Genomic DNA, 18,487 nt, shown 5'->3' with positions numbered 1-18,487 from the left:
CCGCGTGACTTTGGATAAATTACTTAGTTTTCCTTTTGTAAAGGATTTGTTTTAAAAATTATGTGTATGTACATATGACTGTGTGGATTGAGTGCTGTTGCTCCCAGGGCCAGAAGAGGGCGTTGGATATACAGGAGCTGAATATACAGGTGGTTGGAAGCCACCCAACCTGGGTGCTGAGAACTGAACTTGGGTCCTCTACAAGAGCCTAACTGCTGAGCTGTCTCCCCAACACCTTGCTCAGTCCTTCCAAACCTGTCTCCTCTTTTTAAAATGAAATATTGGCCTCCTGAAATTAGAAAAAAATTAAATGCAATTATGAATGTAAAGCATTTTGATTTTAGGTGATTTAGTAAATAATCATTTACTTACACACACACAGCTGAAAACTCAGTCTACTCCAGGATAAATATCCTACTTATAATGAATAAGAAAGAAAATTAGAACATGAGGCATGTTAGAACCAGTGCTTGCAAACCATGTATGTATTTATGTGTTTATTTATTTATTTGTTTTACCGTCTAGGAAACTTATTTCAAATTCAAAATAGAGAGTTCGGCACCCAGAAATATGAGCAGTGGATTGTCGCGGTCCACAAAGCGTGCATGGTGTTTCAGATGCCGGACAAGGAGGAGGAGAGCAGGATTTGCAGAGTGCTCTTTCTATACACTTCACACTTGCGGGTGGGTATATTGCTGCTCCACATGGCATGCTTTGGTCATTGCATCTCCTGGGATCTGCACTGTGGCAGCTGAGAGATCATTAGCTTCTCATCCTAGCCCAGAGCTTAAGAACTTTCCAGAAAGTCATCACCAACCTCGTTTGTTTTCTGAAACTTCACAGCAAGTCTACAAGACTGGAACAGATGCCCAGAGTCTATGTCAAGCCTGCAGCTTTGCCTTACTGATGTGGTTTGGGAAAATTTGGTGATGACGAAACACATGATTGGGAACCATCCCTAACTTCAAGATGTGGCTCCTGTTGCCACCTCCTGAAGCCTGTGTGGTCTTACTTTGTTAAAGCCACATACTTAGATCCCTGGGGGCAATGGTTAACACAGAGGAATGGAATAGCTGTAACAACCATCCCTCTGTTGTTATGCTGTGGGAAATATTTAAAGGCTTGTTCCATAGCATGAGTTTGTGGAATTTTAATGCTCAATGGACTTTTGACATAGGTGATAAGGGCCATTGTTCTGAAAGGTCCATGAATGCTTTAGGTATGTTTTGGAATCTAAGGGGAATGTCAGCACTATGATGCAGTATGATGTCAAAGCTGACTTGCTTTTACCATTGTTTCTTATGATACACTGATTTCCTTCTTTCCCAAGGTGCAATTTTACAATACAAAGCGAATCCACTTAACGAATATTTCTCGCTGAAACAAAAAGGAAAGCAGCTTTTGGTTCAGATTTTTTTTTTTCTTTTTCTTTTTTTTTTTTTAGTAGACCACTGAGGGCATTTGCCTCTAAAATCTCAGCTGTGCAATTTGAGAAAGCTTTTCTTGAAACTGATTTTAGGCTAAGTTTAGCCAGTTGAACTTCAGTGTAGTGAATGTGGGAACTTGGAAATATGTTGACACTCACCTTTCATTTGAAACAGAAATACAATGATGCTCTCATCATCAGTGAGGATGCACAGATGAAAGATGCTCTTAATTACCTCAAAGCCTTCTTCCGCAATGTCCGAGAAGCAGCATTTGATGAGACTGAGAAAGGTCTTACTCGGAACTTTGAAGGTGAGGGTGACTTGGAAGTCACTGGAGTTTGGTGGCGTTCACGTCATTTGGGGTATATCCATTCGCTGATGCTTTTGTGCTGAGTTTAAGATGAGACATTATAGGGGCTGTGATGGAACATGACCTTAGCATGGCTGAACCCCCAACATTACAAACAAATCAAAGCAAAAGCTTTAAAGTCAACCAACCAACCAACCAAACAAACACAGGAGGGGTTGGCTTCAGAAAAACCTAATAGGTGCGTACACATCTATCTGTTTGTAGCTTTTCCACTTTTCATTTGGGAAGAGGGAAAACAGTGGGATTTGAAAAACTGCTTCCTACAATTAAAACTAATGGTATTCTGTTTAACTCAGTCATTTAAAAAGATTTAATAATGCCAGCATGTGTTTAATGATGTTAAGAAGACTGTGTTTTATGTATGCTTCCTTTTTTTGTTTTTCAAGACAAGGCAGAGTTTCTCTGTGTGGTCCAGACTATCCTGGAACTCATTCCATAGACCACTCTGACCTTGAACTCACAGAGATCTGCCTGCCTCTGCCTCCAAAGTGCTGGGATTAAAGGAGTGAGCCACCACTGCCTGGCTTACGTATATTCTAATAATGAGAAAAATGCCCCTCCTGCCCTTACATTATACTCCAAACATGGGAAGTAGTAAATGGAAGAACATGTTTTCTTTCTCCTTTCCAAGAAGCAATTACTACTAGTAACTTTGTTTGTTTGTTTGTTTTTTGTTTTTTTTTTTTTTTTTTTTTTTTTGAGACAGGGTTTCTCTGTAGTTTTGGAGCCAGTTCTGGAAGTAGCTCTTGTAGACTAGGCTGGTCTCGAACTCACAGAGATCCACCTGCCTCTGCCTTCCGAGTGCTGGGATTAAAAGTGTGCACCACCACCGCCAAAAGCTTACTAATAACTTTTTTGTCTATACCAAATTATTTACTATACATATGTACAGCCAGTGATGCTGTGTTGATAAACATACAGTTATGTATGCACAAATTGCATTTATGTATTATAAATTTTACTGATATGGGGGCTAATGTAGCACCCCACTCACAAATAAAGAACATGGAATTTTTCACTATAAATTATTTTTAGCTATTTGTGGCCCACAGAATGCTTTTGGTGGTCTTGGCAGGACCCTTGAATCCATAGCCAACTACAGATTGCAATTACCAAATAAATGTAGTTCTGATGTGGATGCCAGGTCAATTTTATATTAATGCTAGGAGTAAGAACAAAATGAAACAACAGAAACATGTTGGAACTTCGCTGATTATTATTTTTTTTTTAAGTAAAATGAGAACTTTTTTCTTTCTTTTCTTTTTTTTTTTTTTGAGACAGGGTTTCTCTTTGTAGCAGCTCTAGCTGTCCTGGAACTTTTTCTCTGAACTAGGAAATAGTTTACAAACACTTGGAGAACATTTCTTCATTTTTAATTGGTTCATAATTAACAGCTCAATTTAATTGGCATTATGTACTTAGCATTTTACAAAGTCTAGACTGCCAACAAAGGATGAAGTAAGCGATTTCTTCATTTCCATGTATAACTGTTTCTACTATAATCAATTTCCAACCACCAATATTTTATTGAACTTGTACAAAACTGAGCACAGACTGACATTTCTGCCATACATACATTATAGATATCTACATCTATGCATATACAACAACTCAAGAGCATAACTTACAGTAAAATGGAATAAAATGAATTAGGAAATTAATGAGCCTGGCTATGTGTTATATGCTTTTAGTATAAGTCATCCAGCTGCAAGGATAAAGAATAGAATTTTTAAGGTTATATTTAAATCAGGTCTCATCCCACAAGTCTCAAGAATTTAACAATTGACTATCATAATGTGGTTTGATCTGGCCTAGCACACTGCACATTCTTTTTTTTTTTTTAAAGATAAGGTGTCCTGTGGTTCAGTTTTTAACTTAAAGTATCTTTTTGAAAGCACACCTTTAGTCCCAGCACTCAGGAGGCAGAGAAAGGGGGATTTCTGTGAGTTCGAGGCCAGCCTTGTCTACAGAGCCCAGGACAGCTATGGCTACCTAAAAAACTCTGTCTCAAGAAACAAACAAAACAAACAAACAAACAAATGTATCTTTTTGATCTTTCCATATTAGGGTGTATATAACTCTTTAATTTTAATAGCAACATTGTATTTCCATCATCTGGGTACCCTGAGTAGTTACTGGTAGTTACTCAGTGTTTGGGTTGTTTTCTGTATTTCTTTCATAGTCTCAACATCTCAGTGACAGTCCTCAGAATCTTCTCCACAGTTTTCAGATTCCTAGCTGTAGATTACTTCATCAAAGAATTTGAATTTGCAAGCATTATATTGCTAAACTGCTTTTCTTAAAGGGTACACTAGTTGATATTAGTGTTCATGCCTCAGATTTTTGGCGTGAGGCTGACTGTTTGAAATAGATGACCACAGTTCTAAAACTTTAACATTCATAAGCCTTTTACAAATGCTCCCCATTTTCAGAAAAGTTGGAGGAACTAGAAAAAGTTTCTATGGATCCCAGCAATGAGAACCCTAAACTCAGAGACCTCTACTTGATCTTACAAGAGGAGTACCACTTAAAGCCGGAGACCAAAACCATTCTCTTCGTGAAAACCAGAGCACTTGTGGATGTAAGCTGTGTGAGTGTGTATGTGTATGTGTGCACATGCTCTTGTGTGTGTTTCTCTCTGTGTGTGTGAGCAAGCATGTGTGTGTGTATGTGGTCTGTGTCTGAGTGTCTGCATGTGTGTGCCTGTGCCCATGTGCATGCACAACAAATTGGCTCTACTTTATTGAAAAGGTTGCCCTTTCTTCACTTCCCTGTAACCAAGTGTCCATTTATACATGGGTCTGTGCTGATTGTCTATCCTTACATCAATACCTTATCATTTGAATTACCCACAGTTATAAGTTTTGGCACTATAGAGAAAACACTCCCCCTTTATAAAACTGTTCATTAAGACTTTCACTTTCGGCCATTCTATAGGTATTGATTTACATGTCATTAGTAACTAATATGCTTGGACATCTTGGATGTTTAGAAGTTTGTCTTAAGCATCTTTAAAAAGTTCATTTAGTGAGATTAAAAGACCTATCTCAAAGTTGAGCTTTGGGGCTGGAGCTACAGCTCAGTGGTTCAGCACTAGCCTAGCATGCATGAGTAGTTTAATCCCCAGTTCTGGAAGAAAATAGAATACCATCTTATTGTTAAGTTTTTAAGATTCTTTTTGTAGGATGACCAAGAAAAGTCCTCTCTGAGACAGGGGATATGAACTGTTTTGTGCTGGCCTACAGTCTGATTTTTAGTTATGTCTTCGGTTTTTATATTCTATCTATCATCTATGTATGTATCTAGTTATCTATATAATATTTAGTATTGAATTAATGCAATGTTTAATGTTTATAAGTAGTGTTTAAAGTGGTCATTGCTTCTCACTTTTAGGCTTTAAAGAAATGGATTGAAGAAAATCCTGCCTTGAGCTTTCTAAAGCCTGGCATATTGACTGGACGTGGCAAAACAAACCAGGCAACAGGTATTTATATATAGGGAACTAGATTTAGTATAGTATGTATATAAAGTGTATACTATGTTTCATTATTTTGTGCTTATATCAGTCAGAGTTCAATCAGAGAGATAAAGCTACTAGTAGATTACACATGAGTATATGGTATGAATGTGAATTTATGTCTGTATCCAGCCAGTACTTAGAGAGTTCCTGAAAACGAACACAAAATAAGGCTGGCAATAAAACCTGAAGCCTGCAGTGTATTTAGTTAGGAGATGGAAACCAAGAGCAGCTTGGAACTCTCAGCATATGAACCGTTTAAGTCTCTGAGGTCAGGGAAGACCTAAGCCCTTGTTCAAAAGGTCATGAGAATAGGTCAGGCCCAGCCCACTTAGATGAACTCACTCCTGGTTTAACTCAGTGTCAACTGATCTTAACTGTCTACAGGCTCCCTCTAGAGCAGCAGCCACAAGAATGGCTGCAACCATAGCTCTGCCTGACACTTCCCAAATGCCAAAAGCCACACTAGTCTAGTTCCATGCAGGAAATTGCCTTCTCTTATGTCCCCCACACAAAGCTATTTCAGCATTCTTTTAGCTGATCCCTCTCTTCAAATTCTGGAAATAAAAACATACTGTGTTTCTTGTATCTTTATTCTTTACACAATAGATTTTTATCTACTGACTGCATATTTTATAGTTTAAAAACAGTCTGGGAAATTCTGAACTCTGTTTAGTTTGTGTGGTCACAGGGTGGGAAGTCATCGTCACCTGGAAGAATCTGGTGCTGCTAGTATCATAGCTTTGGCCCGAATCCCAGAATATTTCACAATGCATGACATATCCTCACTGGGTTCTTCCTGCCATCGTTTAGACTAAACAGGTCTCGACCCTGCTGTCTTGGTCCTCACTCATTGCTCTGGTACTTTTCCCACATGGGATTTACAGGTCACATAGACATAGAATGGGTTCAAGTTTTGAAAGTGTGGTTTCAAGTCTAATGCTTCCCTCCTGTGACTGGATTTCAATGTTCTTTGTCATCTCTCCAACATCAATCCGACTTGATTTTCAAATTTGTCATTGACATGCAAATAGATACTTAGATAATATTTTCTTATCTGTTCATCCATGCATGTGTGGATCCTCCCTCCCTCCCTCTCTCTCTCCTTTCCATCGATGCATCATCCATCCATCCATCTTTCCATCATGTATTTAGACCATACTCAGTGCCCTGCTTCTACCAAGTAGCCACCCTTGTCCTGTAACACCTGAGCCAAACTCCCTCTATATTCCCATCTTCAGTTCTTATAGATAAAAATGTAATCTTTAGTCATCATAGTCTTATCTGACACACCATAGTCCATAATTGCTGCCTGAGTGTTAGATGAATGAATATGTGGGCTAAGATGATGTTGACTATTTTTGTTTTCTGGATGGTTCCTTCTTTTTTCATTGCTAACCAAGGGAGGGTGGGCAAGTGAACTTTTATAAAAAGCTACAGGTTGTTTGATATCTGAACATTTTCTAATTTCCTTATCTGTACACTTTTATTTCATGGGTTGTGAAACATGTTATAATGTCTGTGCTTTACTTTCTTCATCTGTCAAATAGAAAAATAATAATTATACCCAACTCATAGGGTTAATGGGAACAGTGAAATCTGAGTTAGGTGAAATCTGATGTATTGTGTGCTTCTTTGTTTCGTGCAGTAAAAATAACTTTTCCACTTTTACTCTGAGCCTAGACACACAGGGGAGGGCCTAGGCCCTGCCCCAAATGATGCAACAGACTTTAATGGTTCCCCCATGGAAGGCCTCACCCTTTCTATGGAGCAGAAGAGGGATGGGATGGGGGTTGGTGGGGGGCATGGGAGGATGGGAGGGTGAGGGAACTGAGATTGATATATAAAATAAGATTGTTTCTAATTTAAATTTAAAAATGCCAAAAAAAGAACTTTTCCACTTTTAAATGGTTCCCAATTAGTAGCTGATTTTCCAAGAGCATAACTCTTTCATGAGTAAGTTGTCCAGTGACCTCTTCACCCAACACAGGAATGACACTCCCAGCACAGAAGTATGCCCTGGAAGCATTCAGAGCCAGTGGGGATAACAACATTCTCATTGCTACCTCGGTTGCTGATGAAGGCATTGACATTGCTCAGTGCAACTTGGTCATCCTGTATGAGTATGTGGGCAATGTCATCAAAATGATCCAAACTAGAGGTGAGAGGAGCTGACGCCATTCCTGCCTGGCTCCCATTTTGTCTGGCTTGTGGGTGTTTGTCCTTTCTTCTTTACTGAGCTATATTATGTGACTGTTGGCACACTCGACTCTGGTACTGTTTATTAGTCTAAAAGCTGATGTCCCTGGTCAGGATTTGGAGGTTGTGGTTTTTGCCATAACACTTCACTGTGACTCTTCACAATGGTACTGCTTAATGCCCAGGATTCACTGGCATATTTATGAGGGTATAATATCCACTAGGCCTAAGGCTTTGCCAGTCGGCGAGTAGTGAGTAGCTCCTGTATTCCAGGTTCCTTCAGTCTCACATGGTCCAGAGTCTAACCCTCCTTTCCCTGTTTCCCCAAGAACAGGTCCCACTTTACCCTTCTTGAATAATGTCTCTCCGTCATTCATCATTCCCATCTATGTTTCATTCTTCTCTGTTTATTGCTTGTCAAATTTCTCACAGGCTGTGGCTTTGCATTTTATGTCCTTTTCTGTCTTCATTGCACATAACCCAGATGATCTCTCTTTCAAATGTCCATGCCCCTTAATATCTGTCTCTGCGAGAGCATCGACAATTTCTCACCTGTGTTCCAAGAGTTTTTCCAGACAGGGTTTCTCTGTATTGCTTTGGAGACTGTCCTGGAACTCCCTCTGTAGATCTGCCTGCCTCTGCCTCCCGAGTGCTGGGATTAAAGGTGTGCGCCACCAATGTAGGGCATAAGCCTCTCTCCACATTGCAAGAAGGTTCAGGTAGGAGTTTCTCATGGGAGCTTTTACTGGGGGCTCATGCTGGACCATCTATGATTCAGTGTTTCTGATAATGTGGCTGTGAATCACATTGCCTCTCTGGAGGCCCTAAGAAAACGAGCTGCAGGTGGCTCCCGGTTTATCTGTACGTTTGCCATGCAGGCTGAAACCTGCATTTGAGTCCAATCCGAAGTTCTGCTTTCTTGGAAAGCAGGAGGCAGTGAGACAGAGTCAAATTCTAGGGATACGCCTCATCTTTTTTTGCATGTATTTTTGTATATCATTAGAGTTTTACATCAAAAGTACAAATAAAATGTTTTCTGGCAGGCAGAGGAAGAGCAAGAGATAGCAAGTGCTTCTTGCTGACCAGCAATGCTGATGTAATTGAAAAAGAGAAGGCAAACATGTTCAAGGAAAAAATAATGCATGAATCCATTTCAGGACTTCAGGCATGGGATGAAATGAAATTTGAAAAAATGGTAAGTCTTTTTACTTTTAGTGTGTGTGTGTGTGCTATACTCTTTTGGAATTTGACTGGAAATAACAAATGAACATGGTTGGTGCCAAGTGTATGTGGTTTGTGAGTACGTGTGTGTGTGTGTGTGTGTGTGTGTGTGTGGTTTGGGTTGTATGGTGTGAGTGTGCATGTGTGTGGTGTGTGTGTGTGCATGTGTGGCTTGGGTTGTATGGTGTGAGTGTGCATGTGTGTGTGTGTGTGTGTGTGTGTGTGTGTGTGTGTGTGTGTGTGTGTTTAAGAGGGTCCCAAGTCTAGGCTTGCTTTGAACTTAACTTGCTATGGAGCTGAGGGTGATCTTAAACTTCACATCCTCCTGTCTCTACCTCTCAAGTGTTGGAATTAGAGATAAAAATGGAGTAATGGAATTCATGAGGCATGAAATGGAGGGCATATAGGAAGGGAAGTAGATCAGCTAGAGTTGAGGAGGAACTCAGCGTGGGGAGGGACAATAAGAACTGAATGGCTTATAGACCTGTGCGAAAATGCCATTAGGAGAAAAACAAAAAGATACTGTGGTTCTTGGGGTGAGAACTGGGGCTAGATTTGAACTTGAAGATTGGTTTGAGTCAGTTTGCTAGGAGGTTGCATGGAGTATGGTTCAGCATCATTAGAGTACGGTGCCCTGGAGAATTCTCTGATTACCGTGTGGTAGCTTAACATGTACAGTCCTGGGGAAGCCAAGAACTCATGTCCACGATGGGAACTTCAGGCCACGAAGGTAATTCAGGTAATTCATGATGGTGAAGATTACTGGGCTATTCTGGTTATAACCACCATAAAGAGTAATCTGAAATCTAAACGAAGAAGCCTGTGTTCCCTTCCTCAAGGGGCCAAGATAGGACACCAATGTCCCTTCTGAAGGAAGGACTTCCAGCTTGCTGTCCAGGCTGTCAGGGCTTCACTTTGCTTTCTCCACCTGTGGGGATGGGGGTGGGGGTGGGGGTGGGAATAGGCATAGAGGATGGCTCATGTTAACCCCACCAGGTGAAAATAAGACCACTACTACAAGTTTTGGGCCAAATTTGAAGCAAGCTTTATTTAATACTGGCTAGGGTGATGGACACTGGCCAGGTCCGTACCTAGGATTTCCAGTGAACTGCTACAAATTACATAAGAAGCTTATATAGGCAAAGTCCACAAGGCTACATACTTCCTGCCTTTGTCCAGTTAGGGGCAGGCATACACCCTGATATAGTACCTCCCTGTGTGTGATCAAGCACATCCTGTGTCTTTGGGGCAACCAAGCTTGGTTCTGGAGGTGAAAACACATGGCTGGTTATCTAATATGAACAACAGCTCCCAGCATTTGAGGAAGTTATCTGTCCTTGGGCAGGTGGGGCTTACTGGTTAGAGGCATTTCTGTTTTATAGATCTCTTAAGCACAGACATTTAAATTTAAAATACATCTTTAGCTGTCATGATCAGTGGATGAGGGTGCTCGCCACCAAGCTTGATGGCCTGTGTGTGGAGTTGTTTCTCTTCAGCCACCTGTGTGGGGTTAGGTGGGGCAGTGTCTTAGTGGCATCTCCACCAGCTGCTGCTTTGCCTTAAAGTTTTAACTATAGGGGTAACAGCTTTAACTCATTAGCATTTAGATCAATTATCAACAGTACATTTAAGAAGCTTGAGATGACTAGTATTTAATTGAACTTTAGTATATAATTTAAAAGAGCCTTTACATTTAACTGAATGAAAGACAATTGGATATCTAAGGGAAAGCTTATATATTTATTCTTTGCTGTCACAGTCCCCCAATCCCAGCCTAACAGAGATATCGAATAGATCTGAAGCTCTTAATCTTTTATTTTATTTTTTATATGTATGGGTGTTTTGCCTACGTGCATTTCTATCACCCCTGTTCTTGCCTCATGCTCTGAGAAGCAAGAAGAGTGTGTCAGATCCCCTGGGAATGGAGCTTTGATGTAGGTTCTGGGAATCAAACCTGGGAAGAACATCTAGTGCTCTTAATCAGTGAGTCATCTCTCCATTCACCTTGATCTGTATCTTAAAAAAGGAAGTTAAAATCTGGGCACGGTGGCACATGCCTTTAATTCCACAACCTGGGAGGCAGAGGCAGACGGATCTCTGTGAGTCTAAGACCAGTCTATAGAAGGAGTTCCAGGACATCCAGGGCTGTTACACAGAGAAACCGTTTAGAAAAACCCAACCCAACCCAACCCAAAAACTCATAAAGGAATGTGTAAATCATGTAACCTTAAATTTTCTTCTAGAAATTTATCCAAAGTTACTTATAAAGAGTTAAGTACATGTCATAAATGGTTTCATAGTAGTGAAAACTTATTTTGTTTTTTTTTAAACAGAAATATAACCCCTATATAGTAATTTGAATGTAATTGGCCCCCATAAGTTCATAGAAAATGACACTATTAGGAGGTGTGGCTTTGTTGATGTAGTTATAGCCTTGTTGGAGGAAGTGTGTCATTGTTGGAGTGGGCTTTGATGTTTCCTATGTTCAAGATAATGCCCAGTGTGATAGCATGAAGGTTGCAGGCTTGGAATTGGGAATATCATACATTGATTATTTTTTAGCTTATTCATTGTAGGTGTGAGGGTGGCTAATTCTTAGTTTTCTTTCTTCTGAGAATGCCTTGTTTTCCCCTTCATTTTGGGGATGTGGATTTGATGGGCAAGAGTGACAATTCTTTTAGCATTTGAGAAACAATTATGCCACTTTCTTCAGGCTTGTGTGGCTTCTGAGGACTGCCCACTGTCAACTAGACTATTTTTTCATGTGTAGAGATAGTGTTCTTTTTTTTTTTCCTGGTGATGCTGAGATTTCATGTTTCCAAAAGCATAACTGTATGTACCTTGGAGTAAACGTCTTTGCTTTATCCTGTTTGGGGCTTGTTTGGCTCTGTGAATCTGAGATCTTACTGCTCTTCACATTTCAGAATTGTTTCACCATGATTTCTATGATTTCCAAATCCTGCTTCTTTGTTTCTGGACTCTAATGACATAGATTTTAGATGTAAAAAAATCTTCAGTAGCCACATGTGTTCCAAAGAGTCTGTTTTCTTTCTTTCTTTCTTTCTTTTTTCTTTAGTCTATTTTCTTTGTGTTGATTGGGGGTAATTTCATTTGTTCTAGTTTAAATATATGTATGTACATATACTATATATAATATATTATACACACACACACACACACACACATACACAGACACAGATAGTGTTAGTGTGCATGCACATGTTGTCAGCATACATGTCTTCTTGTTGCTCAAGGAGCCAGAGAACGGCATCAGATCTCCCGGAGCTGAAGCATCAGAGTTGTCAGCTGCTGTGTGTATGCTGGGAACTGACTCAGGTCCTCAGGAAGAGCAACCAAGACTTGTTATTAACTGATGAGCCATCCCTCCAGCATCTGTTCTAGTTTTTAGTTCACAGTTGCTCCTTGGTCCCCTCTAGTCCATTCCATCTGTTGAGCTTTTAGTTTGGGTTGTTATGAACATGTAGATTTCCTCATAATCAAATGTGTGTGATTGTTCATTGAAGCATTTTATCATGGCTGTTAAATTCCTCACCACATAATTCTTGTCATTTCGGCAATCGGCATCATTGATCGTCATCTTCCTATTTCATGATACAGATGTTGAAACTTAGACATTTTCATTTGCTGCTCCTGACACTCTGAACCTCTGTGCTAGCTGGCTCCTGGGTCAGCTCTGGTTAGGAAGTAGGGCCACTGCTTTCATCCCCATCTGTGGAAGCAGATGTCCAGCCTCTGATAGGACCAAGGGGGAAGGACACACCTGGTACCGCTGAGGGGAGGGGGACTTCTGTCTCCTCATAGGGTCTTATTGGACCGTGGGTAAGCAGAGAGGGGGAATGGGGTTTATGCCTCCTATCAGCAGGGCTGATGACCCTGCTCCATCCTGATAATTGGGGCCCAAGTAAAGCTTTGTAAAGTAGAAATCTTAGTTCCCCCTTGGTACTGGCACAGGCAGGGAAGGGATGGGCCACAGTGCTCTCTCCCAGGGAGGAAAGCAGTTATATTGTCTAAACTTTAGGCTCTAAAGATTTTTGTCTGTGAGGCTGCTCTTTTCTGGTCCTTTGCTGGGGGACAGCAGGCTTTTCTTGGGACTTTCTGTTTCTCCCTCTGGGATTTCTGATGTCAGCTGCTTCAGCTTCAAGTCTGCACATATCGGACGAAAGGAAACACAGGGATCGACCATCACGCTGTTGCCAGGACCCCAGTGTTTCTGGCCTGTCTGCCCTCTCCTCACTCTTTATAATCTTTCATTTGGTTTGCCATAAAGCCCAATCCTTTCCTTCCTCAGCCAGAGTCCACATTCTGAGTTAGAATACAGACGTACTATACAGGCATTATACTGTACTGGAATTCAGCAGTATGTTTTGTGTTTGAGGGGAGGTTTCAGATAGAGGGCTATTCTCCCCTCTATCCATTCCTTTGGCTTATGCCTGAAGCATCGATATGATGGGTCCATTTGTGAAGATTTTTAAAAGTTTTGCAAACCACTAAAGTGAAAGCATTGCTCATGTGACTATTTAACAGACATGTTTGTGGAAGTAACTGAAAGATTAATGGAGGATAAACACTGACTACTAAAGAGTTAAAAGAACCAAAGGAATTACGAAGTTGAGTTTTACAAACAAAACAACGCAAATAGATACTGTGTGCTCATGGAACTTACATTTGAGTGTGTGTGTGTGTGTGTGTGTGTGTGTGTGTGTGTGTGTGTGCACATGTACATATGATGTGGCCTTGTGCATTTATTTATCCTTGCATGCTAGTTATTTATGGTCATTCAAGAGACTTTTCTTTTGGCATGTAGGTTCACGGTATACAGTTGAATGAAAAATTCATCAGAGACAGTCAACACAAACCACAACCTGTCCCTGATAAAGAAAATAAGAAACTGCTGTGTGGGAAGTGCAAGGCCTTTGCGTGCTACACGGCTGACATCCGAGTGGTTGAGGTGAGTAGCCCTGGCAGGCTGTAGTACTAGTTAAAGCTTTTTCATCTCCTGGAGAAGTGTTTGTGGGAAGGGCACTATTCTGTTGTGATTGTTGGCTATGGTCCCTGTATTAAGAAATAAAATCTTGCTTCTATGTGGGAGCCTGAAAAGCTGATATCATGGGAGCACAAAGCAGAATAGTGGTGCTATAGGCCAGGGAGTGGAGGGAGATGTAATTACAGCTGCCCCAGTCAGGCAGGATAGATACTTCAGGGTTCTACCACACAGCAGGGTGAGCACTGCTTACAGTTTCCAGTTCATTCTGGCAAAAATTAGATGAGGGAAATTCATAGCTTTGTAACATGAAGAGATGACAACTGTTCAGGCAGAAGGGAATGCTGATTACTATGATGAGATCGTTCCATGATTAGATTAATTATCACACTGCACACCATATGCATTGACAGTTGTGTCAGTTTGATAAAAATAAGTTAGTTCTTTTGAAAGTCTTTCTCTGTGGACCACTCTGGCTTTGAACTCACAGAGCTCTGCCTACCTCTGCCTACCTCCAGAGAGCACGTTTATAATGTAAAAATATAACACAGCTGGGGGCAGTGGTGTCGGCACTCTCCTTTAATGGCAATATCTGAAAGGCAAAGGCAGGTGGGCCTCTGAGTTTGAGGCCACCCTGGTCTACAGACAGAGTTCCAGGACAGCCTGGGCTATTTAGAGAAACCCTGTTTTGAAAAACCAAAACAAACAAAACAAAAAAGTAACACTTGCCAGGTTAGCCATCTACTCCCCCAACCCCTTAAAACTTTTTTTTTTTTCCCCTTTGAGACAGGGTCTCTATATAGCCCTGGTTGGCCTTGAACTCACAGAGATCCACTAGTTCCTGACTCCTGAGTTCTGGGATTAATGGCATGCACCACCATGTCTGTCCCCTTAAAACTTTTAATTAAAGGTTAGCAAAACCTCCAGAGATAAATGCTGGTGTAATTCTTGCTACCAATGGAGGGTGATGGATGGCTGTACTAGCTAGGGGATGGGCTACATAGGTCCATTTGGGCAAGGAGCATAAAGAGTGACATCTGTTTTCTGAATCTGATTCTTCAGATGGAAAAGGTCCTTTCAGATCCAGTTTCAATGGCTTCTTGTTCACTGTGGCCCTGTTAGACCATTTTCCTGGAGGATGGGATGCTGGGTCTGTGCTTGTTTCTGCACGGTACACTCTTAAACCAACTATCTACACTCTTAAATCAACTATCGACCGGGCCTGTGGACAATCCAGCTCCTGAGCCTCTACACACACACACACACACACACACACACACACTTTTCGTAAGTGCTCAACATACAGAACTTGTACCTCCTCCCAGTAAATGGGCTCTTCCCTGACCTGCAGGAGACTGTCCATAGTCTCTCTTGTTTGCATTTGTAAAATGACAGAGATCCCACTCACTCATCCTTGCTGGCTGGTGAGCAGTTTTTATGTCCTTTTCTGACTGCTTCTAACACCCTTTTGCATTCAATCTCTTCCTCACAGAAATCCCACTACACTGTCCTTGGAAAGGCTTTTAAGGAGCGCTTTGTGTCTAAGCTACACCCTAAACCAAAGAGCTATGATAGCTTCGAGAAGAAAGCAAAAATATTCTGTGCCATCCAGAACTGCCGCCATGATTGGGGAATCCATGTGAAATACAAGATGTTCGAGATTCCAGTCATAAAAATTGAAAGTTTTGTGGTGGAAGACATTGCAAGTGGAGTTCAGAGCCGGCACTCAAAATGGAAGGACTTTCACTTTGAAAGGGTAGAGTTTGATCCTGCAGAAATGTCTCATTGACCTTGAGGCTCCCAAGTCTCACACAGGGAGCGATGACTTGGAGGGCAGAAGCAATGAACCAATCCTTTCCCACACACGCTTACACTGTGTCGAATGCCAGATGACCTGACCTGTTTGTACCAAGCAGTTCTCATCCACACAAAGCACACACACACCAACTGTAGCACTCAAAACCTTATTCACCAATAACTCATAGCACTTGGCAATGGGGGGGGGGGGAACTTCCCTTTTATACTTTTTATACTTTTTATACTTTTCAGAACTGCCCACCAGTGAACACATAGCCACTGAATACATCAGGATTGCTCAACCTGCCACACACTGGCTTTGCCCTTAATCTAGGAATTTGTTCTTTTCAAGGCCACCAGACTGACTGCCAAGTCCAATGGGCACTTCTGGTTCTTGCATTGGACTCCTTTCTTGCTTTTGGCTCTGTTGCACTTCTTCGGATTCTATTGGTTTCTGCTCCTTTCCAGTCTTTTTTCATTGGTTTTTGTGGACAGTATAGGTGATTGCAAGGTTCAATATGCACAAATGTATGTATTAAAGTGACACATGCCTTTAAAATTTAAAACACTATAGTGGACAGCTATGCTTGCTGAGAAGGTATTTCTGTCCTGCTCATTTACTACACATCTTACTCTAAAGTCTGCTATTTTAACTTGGGCAATTTCCCATCCTTGATTAGACATCTCAAGCCATGTGCTCCTCCAACCCCAGCACCCTCTCTCCCTCTCTTTCTCTCATTTCCCTTGAGACAGGATCTCTGTAGGCCAGAAACTAGATATGTAGACCAGGCTGGTCTTGACCTCACAGATCTGTCTCTGCCCCTCTAGTGCTATGATGAAATGCTTGCCCCCCCTCTTTTAAAATATTTACCTTTATTTATTTCTTACATTCCAATCCCTATCCCCTCTCCTCTCCTCCCACTTACCACCCCCATCTGTTCCTTGGAGAGGGTAAGGCTTCCCCTAGAAGTCTACTAAGTCTGTCCCATCATCTCATTGAGGCAGGCCCAGGGGAACATCCTCCCGCCAAAGTCCCCCAAAGTGTCTATGCTGAGCAAGGTATCTCTTCATATAGAATGGGCTCCACTAAGTCAGTTTGTGCATTAGTGTTAGATTTTAGACCCACTGCCAGTGGCCTCATATATTGTCCAAGCCATACCACTGCTACCTATATTAAGGGTATCTAGTTTGGTCTTATGCAGGTTGTCAGCCCTGAGTCAGCGATCTCTCAGTAGCTCGGGTCAGCTGATTCTGTGGGTTTCTCCATCATGGTCTTGACTCCTTTGTTCATATTATTGCTCCCCGTTTGTTTTGATTGTATTCCAGGAGCTTGGCTCATTGATTAGTTGTAGATTTCTGCATTTGCTTCCATCTGTTTCTGGAAGAGGTTTCTAGCTTCTCTGGGGTTGTGGATTGTAGGCTGGGTATCTTTTGCTTTATGTCTGGTATCCACTTAAACTATATTTGTCTTTCTGGGTCTGGGTTATTTCACTTAGGATGATTTTTTCTAGTTCTGCCCATTTGCCTGAAAATTCTTACCACTAAGTAATAATTCATTGTGTAAATGTACCACATTTTCTTTATCCATTCTTCAGTTGAAGGGCATCTAGGTTGTTTCCAAGATCTGGCTATCACAAATAATGTTGCTACGAACATAGTTGAGCAAATGTCATTGTGTTGTGAATGTGCCTCCTTTGGGTATATGATAATGGTTATTGGTAAAATTCTTAATATGTTATAAATGGATTAAATGAATTTTCTGGGAGGTGACTTTCATTCATCACTTTTAATGTGATACCTTTCCTTGCTGCTGCAGCTTAAGAACATAATAGCATGTATGAAATATGTACTGGAAATTATTTGAAAAATCCCTTTAAACATTACAAGATTTAATTAAAAATCATTTATATATTTTGTGTATATGGGTGTTTTGTCTGCATGTACATAGGCAAACTAGAAGTAGTCATAGGATCCCTTGCACTATAGTTATAGATGGTTGTGGGCTGCCATGTGGGTGCTACGAATTGAACTCAGGGCCTCTGGAAGAGCAGCCAGTGCTCCTAACTGCTGAGCCATCTCTCCAGCCCCTGACAGTGATAATTTAGTTGAAGTGGAATAGTCCCTTCTCTGCCATTGGGGAAAAGCTGACTAAAGCTGAAACAGAACTGAGAATTTTTGTTGTTCATGAAGTTAAGCCACTTCCAGGTACACCCTGGAATGGAGCAAACTCTGGGTTAGTAAGTACTGCATGAGTAAAATAGGCAGGGTTTGAGAAATGCTAGAATGCTGGTAGCTGGTCTTTAGACTTCCTAATGGAAGGTTGCATCTGGAACCTCCCACGAGCACATGACCCACCGGTCCCCACTAGAGTCCTCACAGATTGCCAGCATGAATCCTTTTTAGAGATCAGATACAACTAGTTCTACAGTCATAGACTTGCTATTTTGTGATCAAGTGCTGATACTGTTCCATTTACATCTGGAAATGGAGTCTTCAAAGGTCTTATCATTATGCAGTGAGGTTGAAGTCCTGACTCCTGTACTTAAAACCCTTGGTATGAACCAGATTTCAAATAACAGACCAACCGGATGGCAGGATCTGCAAGCAAGTCTTGTGGGATGGTGCTGTGAGGTCCTCTGAGGGATGCAATGCATGGCCTGGGAAGCTTTTAGACCTTTCTTAGTGTTTACAGCACACAGGACCATAGTATTGCTTCTGTCATATCCACATCCATTTAAGCCAGTGGTCCTGAAACATTTCTGTTTGTTAATTAGCATCATGTAGAAACTCAGGAGTAGATATGTAGCTGGGATACCAGCAAAGTGAACTATAAACTTCTGGATCATGTTTTAATACACTGTAAATATAACTACCATTTCACTCTAAAAATCTGTATTTAACAGACAGGTTCAGGCTTGCTGGGTGCAAACTTCTAAAACCTGTAATAAAAAGAG

At 41.1% G+C, this 18,487-nt stretch overlaps 1 protein-coding gene across 2 annotated transcripts in view; it reads left to right on the top strand.

The window, feature by feature from the left end:
* Rigi (RNA sensor RIG-I) overlaps nt 1-17,453 on the top strand; it is a 46,366-nt gene extending 28,913 nt beyond the window's left edge. For both annotated transcript variants that reach the window (XM_051187532.1, XM_051187531.1), the window contains 8 exons: nt 526-683; nt 1,602-1,737; nt 4,230-4,378; nt 5,191-5,281; nt 7,305-7,475; nt 8,557-8,708; nt 13,560-13,703; nt 15,229-17,453. In XM_051187532.1, the coding sequence (XP_051043489.1) occupies nt 526-683; nt 1,602-1,737; nt 4,230-4,378; nt 5,191-5,281; nt 7,305-7,475; nt 8,557-8,708; nt 13,560-13,703; nt 15,229-15,525 (1,298 nt within the window). In that variant the 3' untranslated portion in view covers nt 15,526-17,453. The remainder of the gene's footprint in view (nt 1-525; nt 684-1,601; nt 1,738-4,229; nt 4,379-5,190; nt 5,282-7,304; nt 7,476-8,556; nt 8,709-13,559; nt 13,704-15,228) is intronic.
* Nucleotides 17,454-18,487: the final 1,034 nt, after the last annotated feature.

This window comes from Phodopus roborovskii, unplaced genomic scaffold, assembly GCF_943737965.1.
Source record: "Phodopus roborovskii unplaced genomic scaffold, PHOROB, whole genome shotgun sequence".
NCBI classification, from domain to species: Eukaryota; Metazoa; Chordata; class Mammalia; order Rodentia; family Cricetidae; genus Phodopus; species Phodopus roborovskii.
Note: the sequence above shows the minus strand (reverse complement) of the source record. Positions and strands in the feature narration are given on the sequence as shown.